At 53.0% G+C, this 27117-nt stretch overlaps 2 protein-coding genes across 4 annotated transcripts in view; one reads left to right on the top strand and one right to left on the bottom strand.

Moving 5' to 3' along the window:
* The window catches only part of LOC101952170 (nucleolar protein 3-like), a 14414-nt gene extending 5090 nt beyond the window's left edge, over positions 1 to 9324 (top strand). For both annotated transcript variants that reach the window (XM_005279370.5, XM_005279369.5), the window contains one exon: positions 4327 to 9324. In XM_005279370.5, the coding sequence (XP_005279427.2) occupies positions 4327 to 4829 (503 nt within the window). In that variant the 3' untranslated portion in view covers positions 4830 to 9324. The remainder of the gene's footprint in view (positions 1 to 4326) is intronic.
* Positions 7033 to 27117, bottom strand: BCKDK (branched chain keto acid dehydrogenase kinase). 2 transcript variants are annotated; one of them, XM_008176195.4, is made up of 13 exons: positions 26977 to 27117; positions 23068 to 23134; positions 22585 to 22805; positions 20129 to 20197; positions 18429 to 18539; positions 17514 to 17561; positions 16600 to 16719; positions 15253 to 15351; positions 14901 to 14974; positions 14178 to 14306; positions 13854 to 13943; positions 13433 to 13594; positions 7033 to 11917 (listed from the first exon to the last, which is right to left on the bottom strand). In XM_008176195.4, exons 3-13 carry the CDS (start codon positions 22783 to 22785, stop codon positions 11773 to 11775), a joined length of 1248 nt encoding a protein of 415 aa, XP_008174417.1. In that variant the 5' UTR covers positions 22786 to 22805; positions 23068 to 23134; positions 26977 to 27117; the 3' UTR covers positions 7033 to 11772. The 2 variants fall into 2 exon arrangements, with proteins under 2 accessions (XP_008174417.1, XP_065447288.1); XM_065591216.1 differs by lacking the exon at positions 26977 to 27117 and adding an exon at positions 24068 to 24200 and having other exon boundaries at positions 10912 to 11917.

Here is a 27117-nt window from a genome sequence, read left to right as displayed (position 1 = left end):
CCTCACACCGCCCCTTCTCCATTAACTCCCACCCTCGTGCCGCCCCTTCTCCTGAGGCCCAGCTCCTGCACCGCCTCTTCCCCCCCCAAGACCCCACCGCTCACTAGCTCTTCTCCACTCCCTCCCTCCCATCGCTCACCCTTATGGCTGGTGAAAAGTAGAAGGGTATAGTCCTTCCACTTTTAACAGTGGGGTGGGGGGCATGGCCCCCTGGCCTTCCCTGTTCTGGTGCCCCTGGCCTGACCTCAAAAAGTAGTTAAAGAGGCTGTTTTTTCTCCTTAAGGGGGGGGGGGGGGGGGGGCTGATTGATTTAGCATATTAGTTTTATTTATTTAAATGAGTTTAACAGATTATATGAATTTTAGGTCACAACATAGGTTGTCAACTTCAAATTTAGGTTTAAACAAATTTATTTTAAGAAAAACATTTACTTTTTAAAAAAAAAAGTGAGTTAAATTCAAATAATCTGATTTTTTATTTAAAAAATATTATCCATCCTGACAGAAAAAAAAATCCTACTAAACAAAAGCCATGGTGAAGGCCATCTTTCTCCTCTTCTGTGCAACCTTTATTTTTATCAATGCACGACAATCTAACATAATGCTGCGGTTACATTGATCTACACACAGCAGCCCTTACACAAAACCACAAAAGCAAGGAAGTGAAAAATGAAAACACCGAATACCACAGACAATGCACGGCAACCATCACTTTCTAGAATCTTCTTCCCTCCATTCTATAGCTGACCAAACATTTTCCAATGGAATATTTTTCTGGCAGAAAATGCCATTTCATCAAATCAAACTTTCTTCAAGAACGTGTCAATTTTGATAACATTGTGTTCTGAGAAAAAAAATTGAAATGAAGCGTGTTCTGTTTTTACTTTATCAGAAGAGAACATTTTGATTTTTCATTTTGAAATGAATTTTCATTTCACTTTTTATATTATAGAATCATTGAAATGTGGGGCAGGAAAGGACCTTGAGAGGTCCTCTATTCCAGCCCCCTGCGCTGTGGCAGGACCAAGTAAACCTAGACCTCCCTGACCGGTGTTTGTCCAACCTGTTCTTAAAAATCTCCAGTGATGGGGATTCCACAACCTCCCTTAGAACCTGTTCCCAGAACTAAACTAACCTTATAGTTCGAACATTTTTCCTAATATTTATCCAAAATTTTCCTGGCTGCAAATTACCCCATTGCATCTTGTCCTACCACTATTATATTACATTCATGACATGATATTTATATTATTTGAAATGAAAAGTTGTGTCAAAACATAGAATATACCTTTTTAAATAGTCAACATCAGAATGAAATATTTTGCTATTATCAAAACGCAGCTTTTTGACTGGACTTGAAATTTATTTGATTTTTTTTCAAAAATTTCATTTCATGGGAAATTTGGAAATTTCGGGATCTCGTTCTGATTCAGAACTAAAACAAATTTGGAAAGGCGGCATTTCCCGCTGTATGGAAATCCTGAGTTCCAACCAGCCCTGCTAAATTCATCACCACCACAAGCAGACCAGACTTTCTGACCTATCCCACAGATCCTTCTTCCCTTCCTGTACGGTCCCAGAAAACCGCACTCACGTGTGAACCTACTGAGCTAACAGACCCAACTCTGTAGCAGATGCATCAATCTCGGTGTGGCCACATCACCAGAGGGAGCCAAAGCGCCATACCCTGTAGTGTGCGTTGCACACGTCCCCTAGTGGAGGAAGCTCGTCCTAAACGCCAGTCAGCATAAATCCCAATTTCCCTCCTACTGCCAACAACCCATCCAGAGATATTACAATCACATTTGGGTGTTGTAAATGTAGCCTGAACGCTGGGTGGCCTGGGTTTCTAATGCAGGTTTGAGGATAATTACTTTCCTTTTTTGTTTGTTTGCTCCCAGAACCCATTTGGCGTCTGCCAGGGTGGGGGAGAAAGAGACAGGACAAGGACCTGAAGCGGGGTCTGCAGGGGATATGAGGGGACCCTGCCCCCCACGGGGCCCTAAACAACATCAGATGGGAGGGTGCTGCACACCCCGAAGAGTTTGCAATCTCTTGTCACGCCATCCTCAGGGTGCCCTGCGCAGAAAGCCAGTGTCACGTCTCTGTGTCAGCCTTGCTAGCGCTTAAACTCATAGGTGCCAACTCCGTCAGTGCTCTGAGGCTGGAGCACCCACGGGGAGAAATTAGCAGGTGCTCGACCCCCACTAACAGCCAAGCTCCCCTCCCCCCGCCCCACCTCACCGCCTCCTCCCGGGAGCGTGCCGCGTCCCCACTCTTCCCCCTCCCTCCCAGCGCTTCCCGGCCGGCCGCCACCTGACAGCTGTTTGGCGGCGTTTAGGACTTTCCCGGAGGGATGAGGAGGAGCAGGGACGCGGCACGCTCAGGGGAGGAGGCGGAGAAGGGGCGGAGACTTGGGGGAAGGGAGTAGAATGGGGGCAGGAAGGGGGCGGGGACTTTGGGGGAGGGGTGGAATGGGGGCAGGGCGAGGGCGGTGCAGGGGTGGGAAGAGGCAGGACAGGGGTGGGGCCGGGGGTGTGTGTGGTGGGGTGTCGAGCACCCACCAGACAGAGGGGAAGTCGGCGCCTCTGTGTGTCAGCTCCCTGCCGCACCAGCCCGTCCGCCCCACCAGCAAACTCCTCGAGACTCAGCCAGTCTTAACCTCACTTTGCAGGTGACATTCAGTGAATCCCAATGCCCGCGTTCCCCAGAGACGGCTCTCAGCAGCAGCCGGTCCCCCTCACTGGACACTCACAGAAATTATTAAGTCCGCTGTCTCCAAAGAGAGAGAGCACACACACAAAGCAGGCCACGCACCAGTTTGGCTGAGGACTCCCGTTTTACTTTCATACCCAGCGCGGAGATGCTTCATAGTAAAACTAAACAGGAGTTCCTTACTGAAGAGCAGAGACTGAAGTGATACTAGGCAAGAGCAAAAGTTACAAACGAAACAAAAGTAACACGCTTTCTAGTGACCCAAAGTTAACTTTCCCAAGTTCCCCTCTTCACCTAAGCAGCTTTCTGACTTGCATCAAGTTACCAGCATCACCCGCCCCTCAGGAGCCGCTGGTCACAGAATCAGAGGGCACTGATCCCTTCGTCCCAAGTGACGGATACCTGAGGAGCCCCCGGTTCTTCCCTTTCACAGCCCAGAATGCCTTTGAGATGAATTCTGTGAAAAGTAAAACCAGATGAAGTTCCTCTCCCCGGCTGCTGCTTCTTCCGGGTGCAGGACCACACCGCTTCTTCCGCTTCAGGTCCATTGGCTCTCTCAATTGGCTCGATCACTTGATTTATCTTAGATGCCAATGTCCTTCTATTACCCTGTGCTTGTAATCCAGCCATGCCATTTTTTTCTTGATCCACATCGGTTAATCCACATTCCTTTGTCAAGGGCAGGTTTATTTCTCTGATGCCTTCGCCAGTGGTGGGTTAGCCACTGGGCCGATGGGGCCTGTGCCCAGGGCCCCCAGCTAATTGGGGGGGCCCAGAAAAAATCTGCCACCAGGCGGCAGAAGCCCGGAGCCCCATCAGGAGCACCGGGCTGGCGGGCGGGGTAGGGGAAGCCCCAGTGCCCCAACCCCGGTAACAACGCTAGGAGGGCAGGGCAGGGGAAGCCCCCACACCCCGACTCCACTCCCCGGCAGAAGCACCAGGCACCCAAACCCCGGCTGTGGCACTGGGACTGGAGAAGTTCTCGCTCCCTGCTGTGGCTCCGGGGCCATGTCTGGGGGTGGAGAGCTTCTCCGGTCCTGGGGTGGGGCAGAAAGGAGCAAATGGGTTGCGGGTCTGCAGTGGGGGGATGGAAATGGGCGAGACCATGGGTGGAACAGGGGCATGGTCATGGGGGGGGGGGGGGAAGGGGCAGAATGGAGTGGGGCTGTGGGCGCGGCCACAGGCGGAAAGGGTGGGAGAGGCCCCCCACTTGCTCTGGTCCAGGGCCCAATGAAACCATAATCCACCTCTGGCCTTCTCAACGTATATTAAAATTATACATACATCTCTATATACAACCCGTACATCCTGACTCTCACCAGGGTGTCACCAGTTTTTATATGATGCTTTACAAGACACTGTTTGGCTAAATATCTTGACAATATTGGGTGGGACGCACCCTTCTCCAGTTGGCATAATGGGGCTTTTAGAATCACGTCTACGTAAATACTCTCAAACTTCACGTAGCTTTTGTCTGGGAATTTCCTAGAGCTGTGTGCTGCACCATTCAGTAAGTAGGTTATTACATGAGTGTATGGATATAAATGAAGCAAACGAAAACAATAAGCAATTGAATACCATTCACCTATTCCTCCTCTGGTTTTCTTGGTAGATTTTTTCAATCCGGAGCGAGATTCACGCGCTGTGCGAGACCCAGAATCAAGGGAGAGAGATTTTTTCAACCCAGAGCACCATACAGAGCTGAAGGAAGAAGATGGTTTCAATCCAGAGCAGGAATCGGAGACTCAGCGAGACCCAGAGCCAGAGGAGAAAGATGGTTTCAATCCAGAGCCCGATCCACAGCTGGAGGAGGACGACGGTTCAAATCCAGAGAAGGAATCAGACATTGAGCCAGACCCGGAGATGGGTGGTTCAGATTTGGAGCAGGAATCAGAGACTCGGCGAGATCAAGAACCCGAGGAGGAAGATGGTTCACATCCAGAACCCGACCAAGAGCCCGAGGAGGAAGGTGGCTCACATCCAGAGCAAGAATTAGAGACAGAACCAGACCCTGAGCCAGAAGGTTCAAATTCAGAGCAGGAATCGGATACTCAGCGAGACCTAGACCCTGGTGGGGAAAAAAAAAAAACTCTCTCAAAAGGTACGTCCTCATAGGTGATTCGTTCTATATCCATAGAGTCCACTTATGACTGCCATGGGCTGCCCTTAGAGTTTCAACCGCTTAAAACCATTAATTCGCTCCAAGAGGCCACCGATGGAGAAAAGCAATTCCCTCGCTGTTGCCAGGACTGCGTTGTGAACTAGAAGGGAGATCCCTGTGTAGCGCTGTGCATGATCATCGCAGCACCGCGATTTCTTCATCCATCGGGACATGGAGTCTGGGAACGTCCCTCAGGAAACCGCAGATGGGCTGGTCGAGAGTTCCTGGTATTTCCCTGCTGGGAGGGAGAATTCCAATGCACCCGTGTGAACGATCCCATCCAGCACAAATGGTCAGGGCGCCGGCAGGAGGCCACAACCGTTTCTCTAGCTGTGGCTCTTGCAACTGGCATCCAAGGCTTCGTCACTTCGCTGTTAGGGTCGGTCTCAGCAGCTGGCGGAGAATTCGGCAGCTCAGCAGGGTGTCATTTCACAAGCCAAACCTGTGACCCATAATGGCTGCCAATTGGCTCCCAGATTGACTTCAAGATCTTTGTTAAACTGCCAGGTGGCGTAAGACCTACCTATTAATAGCTGCTTCTCTCCCTGTGATATCTGCTGTCATGTCCACCCTCTGCCTAGGTCCCTTCTCACCCAGAGCTGGGAAGCTCAGATGCATTCTGCAGTGGTTCCCTCGCTTGTCCAACGGTGGTGAATCTTTCCTCTCCAGGGCCTCGTTCTTATCTCTTCTTCTTGCTGCTTTCTTATATTTTACCATCATTCCCTAGATGCAGCCCCCCTTGCACTTTCTTCACTGGATGCCAATGGCCCAAATATTCATTTTATTAGCCCCATCTGGCCAATTTCCCTATCTCCCGCTTCACCCCATTATTCTCAGCCTGTAATAAATATAGTGAATAACTCCCACCAGTTAGATTATTTGCACTCACTGCTCCTATGAAGGAGGACAAGGACAAGTTCCATATGAGGAGAGACTAAACAGATTACAGCTGTTCAGCTTACAAAACAGATGACTAAAGGGGGCTATGATGGAGGTCTATAAAATAAGGAATGGTGTTAGAAAAGGGAACAGAGAAGTGTTATTTACCCTTTCCCACAACACAAGAACCAGGGGTCACCCAAGGAAATTAACAGGTAGCAGGTTTAATACAAACAAGAGCAAGTACTTTTCCCATGCAACACACAATTAACCTGTGGAACTCATTGTGACAGGATGTTGTGATGGCCAAAAATGTAACTTGAGTTAATTTAAAAAAACAACTGGATAAGTTCATGGAGGACAGGTCCATCAATGGCTATTAGCCAAGTTGGGCAGGGACACAGTCCCATGCTTGGAGCCACCTTAAACTTGTGACTGCAAGAAGCCCGGAGTGGAAGACAGAGGTGGATCACTCCATAGTTGCCTTGTTCTGTTCTCTCCACAAAGCTCTGTTACTGGCCACCATCAGAGACAGGATACTGGGCTAGACGGACCTTTGGTCTGACCCACTAAGACAGCTCTTATGTTTCTTATGTAACCTCCCTCCTCTGATGGGTGCAAACCGTCTTCTGATCTCCTGCCTCAGTTTATTCCTGGCCAGTTTATCCTCATTTGTTCTTGGGCTGACATTGTCTTTTAGCTTCAGTAGCTCTTCTCCCTCCCTGGTGTTTAACCCCCCCAAGTATGGGGTTTCCAGGGCAGTATGTTGGAGAAGACAATTTCAACACATTTCTCCATTGAGAAAAGAGCTGGGGTGGAAAGCCAAAAAGGCTGAATGAATCTAACTGTGAAACAATGGCACAGCCATTAGAGGGGCATTATCTTAGGGCTTGTGTACATGGGGAAAATAATTCAGACTCAGGTAGGGTGTGAATTTAAAAGCAGAATAGCTATTCCTTATTAACTCCATGTGTGGACACACTTATTCTGGAATAAGGTACCCTTGTTCCAGAATAAGCGTACTCCCACCTGGAGTGAATCCGGAATAGTTAATCCGGAATAACTCCATGTGTAGACAAGCCGTAAATCCACATAGGGAGCGACTGAGGAATAGCTATTGCGGTTAATGTTCCCATATAGACAAGCACTGAGATGCTTTCCTTATCTGGAGTTAACTGGGAGTAGGCTTCTGGGCTTGCTAAAACCATGTAAATGGGTCTGCTCCTGTAATGAAAAGTGAAGCGTACCTAACTTAGCTTGTAGTGAAGCAGAAGGTGGTTTGCCAGGAGCCAATTTTTATTGGTAAATGTCAATAAACGTTGATTTCACCGTACACACACAAACCAATGCAAAAATATTTCCATCAATAATCATCGAAATGTACAGATAGCCAAACTAAGAACAATGCTGCCTGAGAATGTATTAGCCTTTGATTTAAGGCTATTAATTGTGTGCACTTTGACTCATGCAGTGGTGTTGTAGCCATATGGGTCCCAGGATATTAGAGAGACAAGGTGGGTGCGGTAATAGCTTTTATTGGACCAACTTCCGTTGGGAGAGGGAAAGAAGCTTTTGAGCTACACAGAGTTCTTCTTCAGGTCTGGGCAAGGTATTCAGAGTGTCACAGCTAAATATAAGATGGAACAGATAATTTAGCATAACCAGTTAGCACATATTCCAAGGGGCCATTCCAGGTGAAGTGGCCCGTTAATACCCAATGATAAACCTGAGATACATCAATGATATTTTCATCTTCTGAACAGACAACTTCAACTCCCTCACAGATTTCCACCACAATTTCAACCACCACCACCCGTCCATTAAACTTTCAACTTCCTGGATGCCACAATCACTTCAACAATGGAACCCAACGGACAACCATACATAAGAAACTCACGGATCACCACACCTGCCTTCATAGATCTAGTAACCACCCCAAACGCACCAAGACATCTGTTATCTATAGCCAGGCACTCAGTTGCTCTGAGGAGAAAGTCCGATATATACATCTTAACACACTCAAAACTGCCTTCACCAAACAAGGACACTCTGCCGAAGAAGTATATTGCATCATGGAACGGGGTCACCCAAATACCCTATATGGGTTCCAGCGTGGGTGGTAGGTGACAACTAGAGGCGTGCGGTTGGAGAGGGTTTTATTTCTGTATTGAAGCAGGTTCTCTCAGGGTATTATCAAACAACTACAACCCATTCTCAATGGGGACCCCATCCTGAAAGAAATCTTTCCTGAACCCCCTCTTCTGGCCCTCAAATCACCTCTCCAAGCTCATCATCAGAAGCAAGCTCCGCGCAGACGAGGACACACCAACTCAAAGCGGCGCCAGACCCTGCCAGAACAAGAGATGCAAAACCTGCAGACATCTCTCCACTGCTACAATGATCAACACCCTCCACAAGGCACCTTTCAAGATCCAGGGGTCCTACACATGCCTATCACAACATGTGGGGTACCTCATCCAATGCACTAAATACCTCAATAGCAACTAGTTGGGTGAAACCAGACCATCACTACACTCTCAGATGAACTCACACGGGAAAACGATAAAACACAAAAACACCCTGTCACCTCTGGGTAAACACTTTTCACAAAGCAATCACTCTCTATCTGACCTATCAGTCCCCATCCTCAAAGGAAACCTGCACAACACTTTGAAAAGATGAGCCTGGGAGCTTAAATTTATAATTTTGCTAGGCACAAAATCATGGACTGAACCGAGACACTGGATTTATGGCTTATTACAACAATCTGTAACTCGCTCACCCTGTTTTTCTGTCCATTGACTAAAGCAGGGGTCGGCAACCTTTCAGAAGTGGGGTGCTGAGTCTTCATTTATTCACTCTAATTTAAGGTTTCGTGTGCCAGTCATACATTTTAACGTTTTTAGAAGGTCTCTTTCTAGAAGTCTATAATATAGACCTAAACTATTGTTGTATGTAAAGTAAATAAGGTTTTTAAAATGTTTAAGAAGCTTCATTTAAAATTAAATTAAAATGCAGAGCCCCCCGGACCGGTGGCCGGGACCCGGGCAGTGCGAGTGCCACTGAAAATCAGCTCGCGTGCTGCCTTCAGCACCTGTGCCATAGGTTGCCTACCCCTGGACTAAAGGCTTGTTAAGGAGCTGTTCCACCTTGAACGGTCCCTGAGGTGTTTACACTGTACTATCTGTTTGATCGTCTATTTAGCGGTGACTCTGAGTACCTTTCCCAGACCTGAAGAAGAGCTCTGTGTAGCCCCACAGCTTGGCTCCCTCACCAACAGAAATTGGTCCAATAAAATAAATATTACCTCATCCGCCTTGTCTCGCTAACGTGCTTGGACTTGGGATGTTGGCAATTTGTGCTTGAACGGTTGTAAAGCTTGAACGTTTTGAATCTCAACTTCTACTGTGATTAAATTATTGCCTGCCCACCCATCATTTTGCACAACTGTGAACATGTTCATTGATTCCAATTTTTAAAAATGCTTAAAAATAAACAATCGGGATTGTCCGTTGAAATTATAAAAAAAATCATCCAAGTCTCATCATAAGACTGGATGAAGCCAGACACACCTGTTGGTTGGTTGGTTATTTTGAAACCATTTTTTCCTCAAATGTTTTGTTCCATTGGCTAATCAACCTGTTTGTTTCCAGAAGGCTGTTTGGTCCCTGGATAGCATTGATCACAGGCTCCCGAAGGGAAGAGATGCAGGGTCCAGGTGGCTCAGCACAGTAATCGTCAGCTTGCATAGGTGGGATGTTGTTCCCAGATCATCGATGTAAGAGAGGGGGAATTGCAAAATTACACCCAGAGATGGGTGGGGGGATGAGACCTGACCCGTGACGGTGTGAACTCAGAGAGAGTAAAAAGAACAGGAGGACTTGTGGCACCTTAGAGACTAACACATTTATTAGAGCATAAGCTTTCGTGGGCTACAGCCCACTTCTTCGGATGAAAGCTTATGCTCTAATAAATGTGTTAGTCTCTAAGGTGCCACAAGTACTCCTGTTCTTTTTGCGGCTACAGACTAACACGGCTGCTACTCTGAAATCAGAGACAGTAGAAAGCGGACGGAGGTATAAGCACATAACTGGGATGGACGGACACTTCCAACTGCTACAAGGTAAAGAGTGGGAGGGAGACAGAAAAACCACTCCAGGGATCCTCCCCTGATATAATATCTGATGGGGGGATAGGAATAGCCATCCCCCCCAGCTGTTGGGATATTCCAGCAGGAGAGAATGGGCCCCAGCCCCAAAAGATGTCATGTGAACAGAGGAGAATCTCGACTTTCGTTTCTTGTTTAAATGAGGACGCTTCTTGCCCTCACTGGTGGTAGAGAAAGGTCAAATTTCTCACCTGATCATTTCCTTTCCGCTACACCCTCTTCGCTACACCCTCAAGCAACCAGAAGAGCTCCTTCTCAAGGAGAGGCTGAGAGCAGAGCTACACGGCAGGGTCACTGTGTGTCATCCCGCACATTTTTCCCCATCCCCCCCATCATCATCCACTCTCACACGTTGAACTCCACTGCCATTCTCACAACGCCCTGTACCCGTGTCCTCAGGCTTTTCGCAGGCCATGGATTCCAAGGCCAGAAGGGATCATTGGGATCATCTCGTCTGACCCCCAGAAAACTGCCCCAAATAATTCCTAGAGCAGAGCTTTTAGCAAAACATCCAACCTTGCGCCCGCCCACTTCCTGGAACCTAATATGAGTGACAGACGCAAGAAGCTCCATTTATTTAGCTTAAGAAAGAGAAGGGCAAAGGGGGGGTGACTTGATTCCAGTCTATAAGTACCTACATGGGGAACAAATATTTGATCATGGGCACTTCAAGCTATCAGACAAATCTAACAAGGTCCAATGGCTGAAGATTGAACCTAGACAAATTCAGACTGGAAACCCGGGGCAAATGTTTAACATTGAGAGGAATTAACCACTGGAATGACTTTCCAAGGGTCGTGGTGGATTCTCCATTACTGGCAATTTTAAAATCAAGATGGGATGTTTTCCTAAAAGATCTGCTCTACTTCAAACCGGAGTTAATTCGCGGAAGCTTGGATGGCTTGTGTCTGACTAGATGATCACAACGATGCTAGGAACCACAGCTCTGCCTTGCTCCCTCTGGCACAGAGTCACACGGCCGCGCCGCCTTTCAGAATCGGCACTTTTAATCGGAATCACAGCGAGATACACGTCACGGGTCTGGTTCCCCCGGCCACCCCCGAGGAGGGGAGTCAAATCCACATCCTGCCCCACCCCCACCCCCGAAATAAACGAGAAAGCAGGAAAACAAAAAACAGGGCTCGAATTGGCATCAGCCATGTGCAGTGGGTGGGAGGGGAATCCAGCGTCCAGGCGCAACTATAAAAATCTTCCCCCGTCCAAAGTGTGAAGGGGTGGGGCTGGAGAGACAGGTGGGGGAGCAAGTCTGGAGCCATGCACAGCAATAAAAGTCTTCCCCCCCACTCCAATGCCATCCTTTGATTTGGTTTAGAATCATAAAATATCAGGGTTGGAAGGGACCTCAGGAGGTCATCTAGTCCAACCCCCTGCTCAAAGCAGGACTAATCCCCAGACAGATTTTTGCCCCAGATCCCTAAATGACCCCCTCAAGGATTGAACTCTGTTTCTTCAGAAGAAGGGAATGAAACAAGGGTGAGAAAACGAGTGTGCAAGGTGCTGGCAGTGTGGAGCTACCAATGGAGGTACGTGCGCCGGGAAGCGTCCGTTGCCTTCAAAACCTGTTTGGGATTGGGGCCGACCCATGCCCCGCTCCCCTGGAATAAAGAATCCATTAGGGTGCTCCCAGGGGTGGGACTGGAATAACCAGCAGGAGGCGACGTCCTGTCCGTATGCACCAAGTCCTGCCTCCTTGCGGAGACACTGGGAACCCAGGAGTCCGGGGCCTTGGGATCGGGTCCGTAGATATCCAAGCACAGAGTCATGGGAAGCAAAGCCGATGTCCATGCGGAGCCGGAGGGGGCCGCGGGCCAGCGAGAGGGGGGAAGTCTCTAGATGCGGAAACTCTCCTCCTTGCCGTCAATGTGCTTCAGACGGAGATACACGTCGGTGCCGATGCCCTGCAGGGACTGGATGTGCAGCGAGCCCCCCAGGTACTCGGCGTAGGCCCGGGAGGTCGGCAGCCCGAAGCCGAACCTGCGGCAGAGACAGACAGAACGGGGGGTAATCACATGGGAGTTCTAGACTGAGACTGTCAGCTCTTTGGGCTACCGTAATACACCTAATAAATAACGTACATCACCCAGGACAACGGGGTCCTGAGCCGTGACTGAAGCACCTAAGTGCTACCGTAATACACCTAATAACGTACAGCGCTTAGCACAACGGGGTTCTGGGCCATGACTGAGCTCCTAGGCGCTACCATAATACACTGAATAACGTACAGCACCTAGCACAATGGGGTTCTGGGCCATGACTGGGCTCCTAGGTGCTACCATAATACACCGAATAACGTACAGCGCCTAGCACAATGGGGTTCTAGGCGATGACTTAGCTCCTAGGCGCGACCATAATCACAGCTAACAAATAATATTACACACAACCATAGGTGCCGACTCTGTGTGTGCTCCGGGGCTCAAGATCCCACGGGGAAAAAATAGGGGGTGCTCAACACCCACCAGCTGCAGCTGTTTTGCGGGAGGGCAGAGAGCAGTGAGCAGTCAGGGAACCTTGGGGAAGGAGGTGGAGCCTGGGGGCAGAAAGAGCCGGAGCAAGGGCGGGAAGAGGCAGAGCGAGCGCGGGAAGAGGCGGAGCACCCATTGGGAAAAATAAAAGTCAGTGCCTATGCACGCAACGTACTGTAAATGGCCAACACGGAGATGCTGTGGTGGTCCTGGCCTGGGAAGCAGGACAACTGGGCTGTGTAGAAGGGGAGTGGGGTCTAGTGAGTTAAAGCAGGGGGGCTGGATATCAGGACTCCTGGGTTCTCTCCATCCGCTCAAATCTCCATCCTGTTTAACCATTTCTGGGAGCAGAGACTCCTGTTTGAGGAACAAACGGCGGCGGGGCAGCGCCGCCGGGGAACCGTTTGACGACTCGTCTTTTCGTCAAAACACACGGGATGAACAAACTGGAAACTGACAAAAACGTTTCGACATTTTCAAAACGACAAAAATTTTCCAGTTTGAAATCCCTTCGACCTTTGAGCTAATTAGACTGATCAGCTGGTGAAAACGGGTTGAAATCACAGAAGGGTCGGGCAGGAAAGGACCTCGAGAGGTCATCAAGTCCAGCCCCTGCGCTGAGGCAGGACCAAGTAAACCTCGACCAGCCCTGACAGGTGTTTGTCCAACCTGCTCTTAAAAACCTCGGACATTGCAGATTCCACAACCTCCCTAGGAAAGCCGTTCCGGGTCTGAACGAACCTCAGCGTTAGAAAGTTTTTCCTAAGATCTAAACGAAACGTTTCAATGGACCCAAATCGGGGGTGGGGGGAAGCGGCTTTTCAATACGCGGATGTTGTCAAGATTTTGATTCGCGGACAGTGAATCTCCTCACACTCTCGGCAATATCGGCAGGATGGGGAAAACCTCTTCCTGCCCAGCCGGGCGGATCCCGTCGGAGGACCCGTCCAGGATGCCCCGTCGGCAGAGGATGCCGAGAATGTTACCGCGCAGCTGGCCTGGCTGCAGCTCAAAGCGCCAGACTCACCCATGCATCGGGCCCGACTGGCCGCTGTTGACCATATCCACCATGTTCCCGAAGAGGGTGTTCATGCGGGGGTCTTGGGCGCTGGACTCCGCCGTGGTGAAGTGATAATCCGTCACCTTCTCTAGGTGCTCGTGGGGGATCCCGCCACCCCGGTCCGAAATCCTATCGGGGGGAACAGGGTCCACTCAGTACCGTGCAGCCAACAAACCACAGCTCACCCCACTTCCACCCATCTAGCTGGTCCCCACCCGGGGCAGGATCACCTATTCCCCCCCAGAGACGCCCAATCCGATCCCCGGCCAACATTTCCCCTTGCTTAATTTCATCCCCTCCCTCAGCGACCCCGGAGGGACCCCCGCTGACGTCACCGGGGGCGGGATTCCAGCCTAAGCCGGCTGTTCTCACGGCCGGCACACAGTACCTGATGATCAGGTCGATGTCGTTGTTGGCGATGGTGATGACAATGTCGGGCACGTTGTACGGAGTGTCCAGGTGAGATTCCATGGTGGCTCTGGGGAAGGGGGAGAGTAAAAAATTTAGCCTAAAATCAGGCCCCGCCTATCCGCCCAGTGCTCCCTAGAGGGGAGAGGCCCCATGTCCATTCCCCGCCCCCCTGAGCCAGCCAGTCCCATGCCCTGGGGCTGGATCAGAGCCAGCGCCCCCTAGAGGGGAAAGGCCCCATGTCCATTCCCCGCCCCCCTGAGCCAGCCCCATTGCCATGCACTAGGTGGACGGGGGAGCTCACCTCATGGCGTTCTTGAGCAGCTCCGGCAGGATGTAGTCGAGGGGCATAGGGATGAAGGGGAAGCGAGCAGCCACGTGCCCATTGATCCGCACCCGTGGGGCATTCCCGTACTTGTGCTCACACAGACGCCTGCACCCGGGGAAGGGGGGAGGAACAGAGCATTAGCCAGACTGGGTCAGTCACTCAACCTCCCCACCGCACTGGATCAATCCTGATTCCAACTCCCCCGATCTAACCCACTAGCCCCCACTCCCCTCCCAGAGCTGGGGATAGAACCCAGGAATCCTGGCTCCCAGTCCCCACTGCTCTAACCACTGGACCCCACTCTTGTTTATACGGACAGATTTCCCCTTCCATTACATCCCCAGCTCACCAGCCATATCTCAGGGAGTTCCCTAGATACACGCAGCAGCCAATCATCTACCCTTAAAAAATCCATTCATAAATCCAGGATGATTTTTCCTTGTCGAGCACCAAACACATCTCAGCCGGTTAGTGGTTAACCAAGAACAGCAGGAGCTCTGCAAGCCACCAACTGAACCGGAGAGGGGAACTACCCCGTATGAATCCCCCTGCAGATCCAGCGAAGCGATACTTTGAGGAAGAAGAAATTTCCTCCCCCTCCCTCCACGCTACACTTAAATTAGAGCAGGACGAAATTTAAAGGGTGTAACTCCCGGCTGTGTCCACCAGGTGGCACCACAGAGCACCATGATTCCTTACCTAGCAAAATCCACCCATTTCTCAATGATTTTCTTTGGGGAGAGACGGGTGCAGATGATTCCCACGAAGTCCGTCTGCCAATCAGAGAGAGAGCACCAATCAAGCAGGGCTTTAACATGTGTCTCATGCCCTGCCCCCCTGAGCCAGCCAGTCCCACGCCCTGGGACCGGAGAGGAGCCAGCGCCCCCTAGAGGGAGGGCTCCAGACCCAAGCGGGGCGGTTCCATAATATATTATGAATTTCCAGGGGACCGACTCTAATCCGTTGGGGCCAGCCAGCTGCGTCACGTGTGTTGCCCGTTCTCGGGCGGCAAGGAGCCGAGGGGAATGGGAGAGCAGAGGCCAGGCCGTACCTTTTCCTCGTGCAGCGCCAGGTGATGGATCGCCAGCATCCGGATCCCCAGCCGGGAGGTGAGCGTCTTGTCTAGGAAATAGCGGATGACCTTCTCGTCCTGACACGGGAGGAGAACGGCAGCGAAGGGGTTAACAAGACAACAGCTTAACAAAGAGGCAGTGAGGCCCAGTCGGGAGAGCACTCAGGGGACCTGGCCTGCTGGGTGATGTTGGGTAAGTCACGTCCCCGCTTCGAGCCACAGTGTGCCCATCTATAAAATGGGGATAAAGATCCCAGCCTCCTTTGTAAAGCGCTTTGAGATCTACGGATGGAGAACGCTACTACAAGGAATCGGTACTGTACTGACACCGAAGCGACACACAGAACCAAAGCCAAGTACGTCCGTATGGCTTGGACGGAAAGGGTTACTTATGAGCAAGAACCAGGAACCAGAGACAATAAATGGATACAAATTTTAAAAAGCTTAAAAATAAAACATTGATATTCTCCATGGAAACCGCAAACAAATAAAAATGGAATTCCACCACGCCTAGACATAGACAAGTGGCTTCAAATATTGAATGACAATTGAAAAAGAATCCTAAACGCAATCAGTATAATGGGATTTAATGAGCGAATACAATTCAAGAGAAAATCAACAAGAATCAATAAAAGATTAGTAAAAGATGAATACTGGTGATGAGAAATTAGCATCATAGTGGGGAAAATACAGAAATAATTATTATTAATCCAAAATAATAATACAAGCATAAGGGGAATTAATAATTGGTAATAAAATATGCATTTGCCAGTAAGTAAATTAAATTACAAACACAGAACATGATCATTTAGACCTAAGTAGGTGGAATATTGACAAAAATACTAAATGATGATTAGTCATCAATAATAATAGACGTAAAAGGTACTAGCAAAAATGATCCTTCTAAATAATACTGAATAAGCAGTAACTAAGCAGTGACAGTGCGTGTTATAATCTTTCCAAGTGTCCATGTAGTGCTTTTCATCAGCAAATCTCACTTTACAAAGGATGGGATCAGTCTCATTTATGGATGGGGAAAACGACACACGAATAGGGGACGTGACTTAACCAAGCTCACCCATAGAGCACGTAGCAGAGCTGGGAATGGAACCCAGGAGTCCTGGCTCCCAGCCCCCCCTGCTCTAACCCACTAGACCCCACTCCCTTCCCAGAGCTGGGGATACAACCCAGGTGTCCTGGCTCCCAGCCCCCTCTGCTCTAACCCACTAGACCCCACTCCCTTCCCAGAGCTGGGGATAGAACCCAGGTGTCCTGGCTCCCAGCCCCCCTGCTCTAACCCTTCTCACAATCCCAGCCCCCCGGTACCTGGATGTGTTTGCGACACTCCCGCAGCCCCTCAGCCAGCAGCGTCACCACGTCCTTGTGGTCATCCAGCAGCTGCCGGACCAGCTTGCAGTACTGGGATTCTGCCTCTTGGTCCTTGATCTGGGAGGGGGGCAGAACGGAAGGGACATGAACCGGTGTGGAAGTCAGCGCCCCCCTGGAGGGGAAAGGCCCCATATCCATTTCCCCACCCCTGAGCCAGCCAGTCCTCCGCCCTGGGGCCAGATCGGAGCCGACGCCCCAGAGAGGGGAATGGGCCATGCCCCAATTCCACCAAACAACCAGCCTATGGTAAATGTATTGTGACACCTTAACCACATAGACCCAAATCCAGAACAGCAGAGATCCCGAGAGAGAGAGAGAGAAAGAGAAAGAAAAGGATGGATGGAGGAATCAATTCAGTTGAGATAACTGGATGGTGCATACAGAGATGGATGAAGGGATGGATCCAGTCGAGATAGATGGCTGGTGTGTACATGGATGGATGGATGGACAGATGGATGGATCCAGTTGAGATAGCCAGATGGCGTGTACAGGGATGGATGGTGTATACATGGATGGATAGATGGATGGACAGATGGATGGATCGAGATAGCCAGATGGCGTGTACAGGGATGGATGGCGTGTACATGGATGGATAGATGGATGGACAGATGGATGGATCCAGTTGAGATAGCCGGATGGCGTGTACAGGGAGGGATGGCGTAGTGTGGGGTTGGATGGATGGAGATGTGATAACCTACGTTATCCTGATCCTCCCTGCAGACATTCTACCCTTCGCTCAATTGGTCCAGGCCCAGGATCAGTCAGTGATGGGGGAAGCAAACGTATAACCTGTTCCCGTAGTTTAGCTAGCGCTTTGTGTGCTGGGGGCCAGCAGGTAACCGAATACTCACCGGGGGGAATTCGCTCAGCATCTGGAAGGCTCGGATGTACAGCTCATGCTGAAGGACGGAAAAACGAATAAGCGTAAAGCGAGGCAGGGAAACACTGACTGGCAGCAGGGTTCACCTGATAGAGCACAGGACTCCTGGGTTCTCTCCCCAGCTCTGGGACAGGAGTGGGGGCTGGTGGGTTAGAGCGGGGGGGGCTGGGAGCCAGGACTCCTGGGTTCTCTCCCCAGCTCTGGGAGGAGAGTGGGGGCTAGTGGGTTAGAGCAGGGGGGGCTGGGAGCCAGGACTCCTGGGTTCTCTCCCTAGCTCTGGGAGGGGAGTGGGGGCTGGTGGGTTAGAGCAGGGGGGGGCTGGGAGCCAGGACTCCTGGGTTCTCTCCCCAGCTCTGGGAGGGGAGTGGGGGCTGGTGGGTTAGAGCAGGGGGGGGCTGGGAGCCAGGACTCCTGGGTTCTCTCCCCAGCTCTGGGAGGGGAGTGGGGGCTAGTGGGTTAGAGCAGGGGGGGCTGGGAGCCAGGACTCCTGGATTCTATCTCCAGCCCTGGTAGGGTAGTGGGGGCTGGTGGGTCAGAGCAGGGGTGGCTGGGAGCCAGGACTCCTGGGTTCTCTCCCCAGCTCTGGGACAGGAGTGGGGGCTGGTGGGTCAGAGCAGGGGTGGCTGGGAGCCAGGACTCCTGGGTTCTGTCCCCAGCTCTGGGGCAGGAGTGGGGGCTGGTGGGTCAGAGCAAGGGTGGCTGGGAGCCAGGACTCCTGGATTCTATCCCCAGCTCTGGGAGGGGAGTGGGGGCTAGTGGGTTAGAGCTGGGGGACGGAAGCCAGGTCTCTTGGGTTCTAACCCCACTCACACTACAACCGCCAGCTCCCCCATGTCCCCTTCCCCGTCACAGTGTCCCCCAGCTGTGCCCCTGCTCAGGTACGTACCACATGGAGGATGGTGGGGTTGCATCCGATGATGAAGGGGAGGCTGCGGAAGCCCTTGATGCGATGGGCGATGCGGACGGGCAGCTCGCGGTGAAGGTAATGGGCACTTTTCTACAGGAGAAAGAACTCAGAGTGTAATTGATCGGGATCAGGGGAGCAAGGGGGCTGGAAGCCAGGACTCCTGGGTTCTATCCCCAGCTCTGGGAGGGGAGTGGGGCTAGTGGTTAGAGCAGGGGGGCCTGGGAGCCAGGACTCCTGGTTTAATCAAGCTAAAGAGGTAAGGTGCTGATCTTATGTCTGTGCCTAATTCTGTTCTTCCTCCCTTAATCCCAACCCCTGTAATCAACCAGTCCGAATTCTCCTTCTCTTTCTGTCTTAAACTGTTTTGAAGAAAAACTGCACAGCTGTTCCGCACGACTGTTCCACAGCTGCCCCCACCCCAGAGGTGGCTGCATCTCAGCGCTGGGTGAGCCATTCCTGTGCAGAGACTGGGATGAAGGTTGCTACAATCCCATCAGTTCATTTAACGAGGCAGGACGTAACATGCCGGGCGATCTGCCTGGAAACAGCCAGCGAACCCTCAGGCCTGGGCAGACCAGAGAACGGCGCTAAGCAACGAGGCAACAGATGTGTCAGTTTTCAGCTGCACACACAGTGGGACAGAACCCAGGAGTCCTGGCTCCCCACCCCCCCTGCTCTAACCCACTAGACCCCACAGCTGGGGATAGAACCCAGGAGTCCTAAGAGATCCCAGCCCACAGGCTGAACGAGGCACTGGCTGGGTGTGTCCTGGCATCTGTCCTGCTAAGGAGACGCTGGCACCCATCTGTTGGCATCTTTAGGGCTGCTTCCATCCCTCCCTCACAGGACCCAACTTGCAGCCCGCAGCTCCTCCTCACCAATTCCAGCAGAACTAGAGTCGGAGTGGCCAGGACTCCTGGGTTCCACCCCTGGCTCTGAGAGGGGAGTGGGGTCTAATGGTTAGAGTAGGGGGCTGGGAGCCAGGACTCCTGGGTTCTATTATTAATTCCCTGCATGACTGTGTGATCCCTTTAAAGATTAAAGAGGCTAGGACTTTTCAGACTGGAAAAGAGGAGACTAAAGGAGGATACGATAGAGGTATGTAAAATCATGAGTGATGTGGAGAAAGTGAATAAGGAAAAGTTATTTACTTGTTCCCATAATAGAAGAACTAGGGGCCAGCAAATGAAATTAATGGGCAGCAGGTTTAAAACAAATAAAAGGAAGTTCTTCTTCACACAGCGCACAGTCAACCTGTGGAACTCCTTGCCTGAGGAGGTTGTGAAGGTTAGGACTATAACAGGGTTTAAAAGAGAACTGGATAAATTCATGGAGGTTAAGTCCATTAATGGCTATTAGCCAGGACGGGTAAGCAATGGTGTCCCTAGCCTCCGTTTGTCAGAGGATGGAGATGGATGGCAGGAGAGAGATCACTTGATCATTGCCTGTTAGGTTCACTCCCTCTGGGGCACCTGGCATTGGCCACTGTCGGTAGACAGGATACTGGGCTAGATGGACCTTTGGTCTGACCCAGTGTGGGCATTCTTATGTTCTACCCCCCGCTCTGTGCCTCAGTTTCCCCTGCATGTATAACACTCTTTTCCCATCCAGTACAGTGGGGTTCAGTTTGAGCTCTCAGGTGGGGGCCTGCTGGGGGGCTGTGCCGGTCCCCAACTTACCAGGAGGTGGCTGCCATCCTGCGACCGTCCCGAATACAGCATGGTGGTGGGCGTCAATCTCACGGACGGCTGGAAGAGAACGGAAAGGAGGCGGATTAATGTAGGGTCCAGAGCACCGTCTGAGGGCAGAGCAGGGAACAACAGGCGGATCGTGGCAATACAGCTGTGGGGCATAGTCGCTCCCAGATGGGACATGGGGGGTGGGTCTGTGGGGTGTCCACGGGAACAGAAGAGAGAGAGGGAGTGTCAGATGGGGAAAGAATGGGACAGGAACTCCGAGAGAACGAACAAGAAAGCAACAAAAAAAAGCAATGAGAGGGAAAGTGGATGAGGAAAAAAGGAAAGAGAAAGAGGGAGAGAAAAGAGCAAATGAGAAAGAAAAGAAAGACAGGAAGGCATGAGGAAGAAACAAAAGGAGCGGGAGTGAGGGAAAGAATGAATGAGACGGAAGAAAAAGGAGAGAAATGGGATTGAATGGGGAAGAAATGGCAGGAAGCAGAAAGGAGTGAATGAAGGAAGGAAAAAAGAGAAATGGAGAGAGAAGAATGAATGAGGAAGAAACAAAAAGGAGGGAAGATTGTGAAAGACGCAGCGCAGAGGGAGAGAAATGAACTAGAGGAGAAAGAACAGGGGAGGTGGAGAAAGGACCTTGATTCCATTCCTCTGGGGACCCCCACACGGGGCTGGACACCCCCGAGCCAGCACATTACACACACACACACACACACACACAGAACAGCCAAATGTCACGGGATTCAGGAAGGGGCAGTTCGGGGAGGAGGAATTGGAAACCCCAACGCAGCAAACACCACCAGGGTCTGACACACTGGGGGATCCCAGGCTAGATGGGCCCGTGGGTCTGATCCAGGCGGCAGGGGAGGGGCAGGATACTGGGCTAGACGGGCCCTTGGGAGAACCCCAGACTTGGTCGTGCCAAACACCTGAGCTGGCAGTCCCCGCGGCTTTCGCTGCCAGGAGGCACATGGGAGCCCAGACCTGCTGCTGGGACTAACGTCCCAGATTCCCCGGTGATGAGCCAGCACCCGCCTTGGGATGCAGAGCAGTTATAGTCGTCCTGACGCCTTCAATCTGCAAGGCCTGGGAGGGCCGTGGGGGTAATGGCTCCCGTCCCCCAGCCTGTTCCCTTGTGCGGCTGTTCCCCAGCTGCCCCGCCCCAGAGGTGGCTGCATCTCAGCACCGGCCGAGCCATCCTCATTCCTCAGAAACTGGGCCTCACAATTCAGCCCCGTCTTTTAACGGGCTGGGGCCCAGGATTTGGGCCTCCCCTGGCTAAAGTGTGGGCTCTTTAGAGGGGAAGAACAGGAGTTGCCATGGATACCTAGACAACCGAGAGGGTTCCCGCGGCAATACTGCTACCTGCCCAGCAACGGGGAAGGGGCTTTCAAAGGATACTCATTGGAAAAAACAAACCGGAAATCAAAAGTAGCGAATGCAATGCAGGGGGTGGGGGGCTTCAGATCGGCATCTTCGAGGCCGGATCAAAGCCAGCGCCCCCTAGAGACCCCGTGCCCCGTTCCCCACACCCCTGAGTCAGCCAGTCCCTGCCCTGGAGCCAGATTGGAGCTGGCGCCCCCTAGAGGAGAAAGGGCCCCTTAACTTCTGTCTCCAGTCTATTTCACTAATGCCAGATTAATCCCTCCTGGATTGGCAATGCATCCCTTCTTCTGTGGCACGTGTGTGCACGTTTTATTTGCCAGCGGCCGAAATTAATATTTAACTTCCCTCGAGTACAGGGGACGGGCGGTAATTCTTCAGCAAGTCGCCTGGTTTCTCTGAGTAAATATTTGGCTGCTTAACAGTGGCTCATGCTGCCAACCTGCTGTTCCCCGCCCCCTTTCCCCTTCCTATTTAACCGACTTACCCCGCTGCACAGCCACTGTAGCAGGGAATGAATCTGGGTGAGTAACTGCTGTCTCAGCGTGGGGATATGAGCCAAGAGAGGAACAGATGACTCACATACAAGAAACGGGTCGCCCAGCGCGGAGATGCAGCCACCTCTGGGGTGAGGCAGTTGGGGACCAGCCGCGCAGCGAGGCCATAGGGGGTCGGCTCAGCTGGCGCTGAGATGCGGCTGACTCTGGGTAGGGCGCAGCAGCCGGCTAACACGTGCGGTGCGCAGGGTTTTGGGACAGGAAGTGAAAAGGAATCCTGTGTCCAACTGAAAGAGCAGAAGGGAGTTTGGGAGGGTAGAGTGGAGTCACTGGAGCTGGAATTTGGGCAGGATCTGAGGATAACTGAGCCCCACCTGGCGCTCTGCAGCACAGCGCCCCCTAGCACCACACTGGGGCATTGAGGCCAGCTGTGAAAGCCCTCTCCCACACTCCCTGCAGCACAGCACCCCCTAGTGCCACTCACTGGGTTTGCCTCAGTTTCCCTCCAAGCACTGAACGTCCCCTCTGGGAGGGGAAAAGGCTGACTGAGCCAACACCCCTCACCTTCTCCGCTGCGACGTCAATGGCTGATTGGTTGTAGAAGGAGGTGACTGTCTTGGATCGCTCTCGGGCCAGCTCCACTTGGTGGTTATCCATGACAGAAGTGGACCGGTACCGGAGGGCGGGGGACAGGAGCCAGTGCATGGAGGGGGCCCGGTTCCCCGTCCCCCCCAGCTCCATCCTCAGCAGCGCTTTCCACAGCATCTTCCTGCCTTCACAGACACCTGGAGGTGAGAGACAGGAACACTCAGAACAAAGCTGGCACTGGGATGCGGCTGCCTCTGGGGTGGGATAATGGGCGAACAACCAGACATAACACCACATGGAGATGGCTCGCCCGGCGCTGAGATGCACCGCCTCTGAGGTGAGGCATCTGGGAGGGAATGGCCGCACTCAATGGGGCGGTCTGGGCTGCAAACGTGGGCCCAATCTTGGTTAGGAACTCTCAGCTGCTCTCATAATAGACGGTCTCCAGAAGTCACTTACCTCAGGTGAACTTGGTTATTTTGTGGTGGTTTCCTTCCTTGCCAACAGCGGGGAGCGCCGTTTCCATCTAAAAGAAAAAGACACACAGTGGGGATTTCACATCCTCATGAAGAGATAATAATTCGCCCCCAGGACTCCTGGGTTCTACTCCCCCGCTCTGCTCCAGCTTCCCGGTGGCATCCTGGGACAGTTGCCGCACCTGTGTGGGCCTCACTTTCCCCATCGACACAACTGGGAGATTGATCCTGCCTTTGTCTGTCTGAATGGCAAACGCTTCGAGGCAGCGACTGCCTCCCGCTGGGGTCTGCGCCGCACCAGGCATGATGGGGCCCCCGATCTCAGGCAGGTGGAGGGTCTACGTGACGGGGACCTTGATCTCCGTAGGGGCGCAAGAGGTTCTGGGTAGCACCCAGCATGATGGGGGCTCCGAACTTGGTCAGGGTAATAACCTCTGGGTGTACTGAGAAATTCCGAAAAAGAGAATGTGTGGATTAAACAGGGTAAGTGACAGACAGAAGGGTGTTTACGGGATAGGCAGATAGATGAGACGGGTGGATGTGGATAGATAGATCGATCGATAGATCGATAGATCGATAGATAGATAGATAGATAGATAGATAGAGAAAGCGCGCTCTGTTTGGAGATGGACGACTAGCTACAGACAGACGAGAGAACGGAGGCAGAGGGAGATAAATAAAGAGACTGACAGAGAGATCAGAAAGTGACCGAGACACCTGTTGAAAAGCTGGGGGCGGGGAAACCTGAACAGATCACTGAGGGCCTGGCTAGAGAGAGAACAGATTAAAGAGAAACCCGGGTGACGTGTTTTGTCCTTGGCTTGCCGGATCTGCTCCCTGTGGAGCCCAGCCAGCCAAAGAGCTGACAGGGAAGAGACCAGGTGGACAGAGTGGGAAGGGGAGGAGGGGGGCAGAAATGCAGAGAGAGATAGAGAGAAAGAGCGAATCAGTGACTGGACAGAAGAAGAAGGCCAAGCACCGACCTGCGCCCGAGTGGAAGGAAGCCCCTGGACTCCAGTGCCCACGGAGCGGGCGTCTCTGCCCAGCCGCTGACTGGGCAAGTCAAACATCCAGCGTGGGGTTACACGCGCCCTGCCACCACCAGGTGCATGGCCCATTGGTCCCATCCATCCCCGCCCCCATTAGCCAACACCTCCCGCCCCCGTGACACCGGCTGCCGCAGCCAACCAAGGAGCACCCTGCCTATCCGCCCAGAGAGGGGACCACGGGACCATCCAGGGGGTGGATTTGTGCACCAGCATCTGAACCGTGCTGCCGAGGGGATGAGGGGGTGTGGAGGGAGTCAGAGAGCCGATGGATGAGTCAGACAACCCAAGGACCCAGGGATGGCCAGACATCCTAGGCATGGACAGACACCATAAGGGCAGGCAGACAGACATCTTAGAGACAGGCAGACAGAAGACCAGACATCCTGGAGATGGACGGACAGATACCCTATGGACAGACAGATGGACAGGCACCCTATGGACAGCCGGACAGCCAGCCAACCTAGGGACAGACAGACATTAAGATGGACATGCCAAGGAAGGATGACAGACAGACTGACATTCCAGGGACCTAGGGATGGGCAGACGCATGGACAGAACCAGGATCCCCCAATGCTCCGCGCAGGGTCTTCGTTCCCAGTTCCCCCTCTCTCCAGCAGCCCCCCAACATCACCCCCAGCCGAGATACCCCCTCCCCCACACTCTAGATCAACTCAAGCTGCTGCTGTGATGCACATCCAGTCCCCTTACCCAGTCAATCCCAGATCATGCCGGGGTGGGGGAGGTCATGGGGGGAACCTTTCCTTCTGCGGCCCTGGTTCAAATCCCAGGAGCGGCCAGAGGATGGGGCCCCTGCCAGGCGGACGTTTGGCAAGATGAATTTGGTGGGTCCGGGCGTCACCCGAAGGCCAGCAGAGAGGGCTAGGGCTGGAAAGCCCACACATAGCAAAGTGAGGAGAGCCTCATGGACACGGGGTTACTGGCGTGGGCACAGAAGCCAGGAGTCCTGCCTCTCAGCCCCAACCCCACTAGACCCCACTCCCCTCTCGGAGCCAGGGAGAGAACCCAGGAGCCCTCGCTCTCAGCCCCCCTAGACCCCACTCCCCTCTCAGAGCTGGGGAGAGAACGCAGGAGTCCTGGCTCCCCGCCCTCTGTAACAGACATGGGTGGTCAATGCCTCAGGCCACTGGCATTTAGCCCTGGCGTGACCCACGCACAGACGAGAGGATCCAGAAGGGATGCATACCAGGCCCCACCCCAATCGCTCTGTGCCACCTCGCCACCCACAGAAGAGCCATCTGCCACCAGACATCGAAGAGGAGAGCAAAAATGTCAGGACTCCTGGGTTCTATCCCCAGCTCTGGGAGAGGAGTGGGGTCTAGTGGGTTAGAGTGGGGGAGCTGGGAGCCAGGACTCCTGGGTTCTGTCCCCAGCTTTGGGAGGGGAGTGGGGTCTAGTGGGTTAGAGCAGGGGGGGGCTGGGAGCCAGGACTCCTGGGTTCTCTCTCCGGCTCTGAGAGGGGAGTGGGGTCTAGTGGGTTAGAGCAGGGCGGGCTGGGAGCCAGGACTCCTGGGTCCTGAGGCTATCCACCCACCTTGTCCTAGGGTTGGAACAGCTGTTACCGCGGCCCTCTGGGAAGGCAGCGATCACACTAACAGCAGAACAAGGCTCCGTTTGTCAGGCTGGCGCGGTCGGATTGCGAGCGCTCTGCAAATGTCCATAGCAGCCTTGCCTACCCCTCCCCTCCGCCCTGTCCTCAGTTCACCCCCAGTAGCTATGACCCATGGGGATGGTCTCTAGGACATGGAGGGGAGGGGCTGTGTTCCCACAATGCAGCCTGTTCAGGGAGAATGATTTCAGCCTGCCCCCAATATACAGTCCCCCGTTGATGACCACGTTGGTCTCTTTAGCCTGCTGCACTGGGACGGGGCGATATGCGAAGAGTGATCAGGGCCATATACTGGGTATAATGCCTGCTCCGAGGCTGTTATGAGGCCAGACAGGCTTCCCCAAGCCCCAGGTGAGCTCGGAGGGGATACCAGCCCTGGACAGACTGTCCAAGGCATGTGGCGCTGGGCCAACAAGCCCCGGTCCATCTAGGTACCATGCTGCATACTGTATAAGGCCCAACTGGCATCTAAATTACCCCCTTGTGTTCACCAAGCTCCAACCCAGCCAGATCGCAGGGCCGTAGGGGGCTAGTGGGTTAGAGCAGGGAGGCTGGGAGCCAGGACTCCTGGGTTCTCTCCCCAGCTCTGGGAGGGGAGGGAGTAAAAAACATTTATCTGTGGTCCAGCGTGGTGCATTTCAGGTCTTGCCCCAGGGTGCCCGTATCAGGGGCAGGTACGTACCAGGCCCCCAGGACAGTCCATCGCCCTCTAGCCCGGGCTCTTTGCACTCCAGAAGGCAGAGCAGGGGGTGGCGGAGCCGGGACAGGACAGCAGGAGTCCAGCCCTGGCAACGGGGACGTACAGCACCGGCGCCTGCCCCACCACGGCCAAGTCACCGGCATCAAAGCATTGCAGGAGCATCCCTGGCACCCAGCTCCACCCCTGCAGACCCCGCTCTGGGGATGGAACCCAGGCGTCCAGGTCCCAACCCTGCCCCCACCACCCCTCTAACCACTAGACCCTGCTCCCCTCTCAGAGCTGGGGATGGAACCCAGGAGTCCTGATCACCCAGCCCCGCCCTGACCACTAAACCCCACTCCTCCCCCTCCCCGGACCGGGGGTGGAACCCAGGTGTCCGAGGCCGGACTCGAACCTGGGGATCAGAAACCCTAGGGCCCGTTTCCCATTCCCTTGCACCACATGGGGAAAGCAGGGAATGGTACAGCCCCACCCCCTCCCGCCGCCACAGTGGTACGTTCTAAAGGGGGCCCTTACCGCCAGGTGCGGGGCCTGCAGGGTTCCACTCTGGGGGACCGGAGCGAGCCAGCTGCCGGCGTTGCTGGAAGGGCGGGTGGGCACCGCAGCCACGGCGCAGCACGGGAGCAGGGTGTCTTGGGAAACGTAGTCCCACTCGGC

This window comes from Chrysemys picta, chromosome 4, assembly GCF_011386835.1.
Source record: "Chrysemys picta bellii isolate R12L10 chromosome 4, ASM1138683v2, whole genome shotgun sequence".
Taxonomy (NCBI): domain Eukaryota; kingdom Metazoa; phylum Chordata; order Testudines; family Emydidae; genus Chrysemys; species Chrysemys picta.
This window is presented reverse-complemented; position numbering and strand designations above follow the sequence as displayed.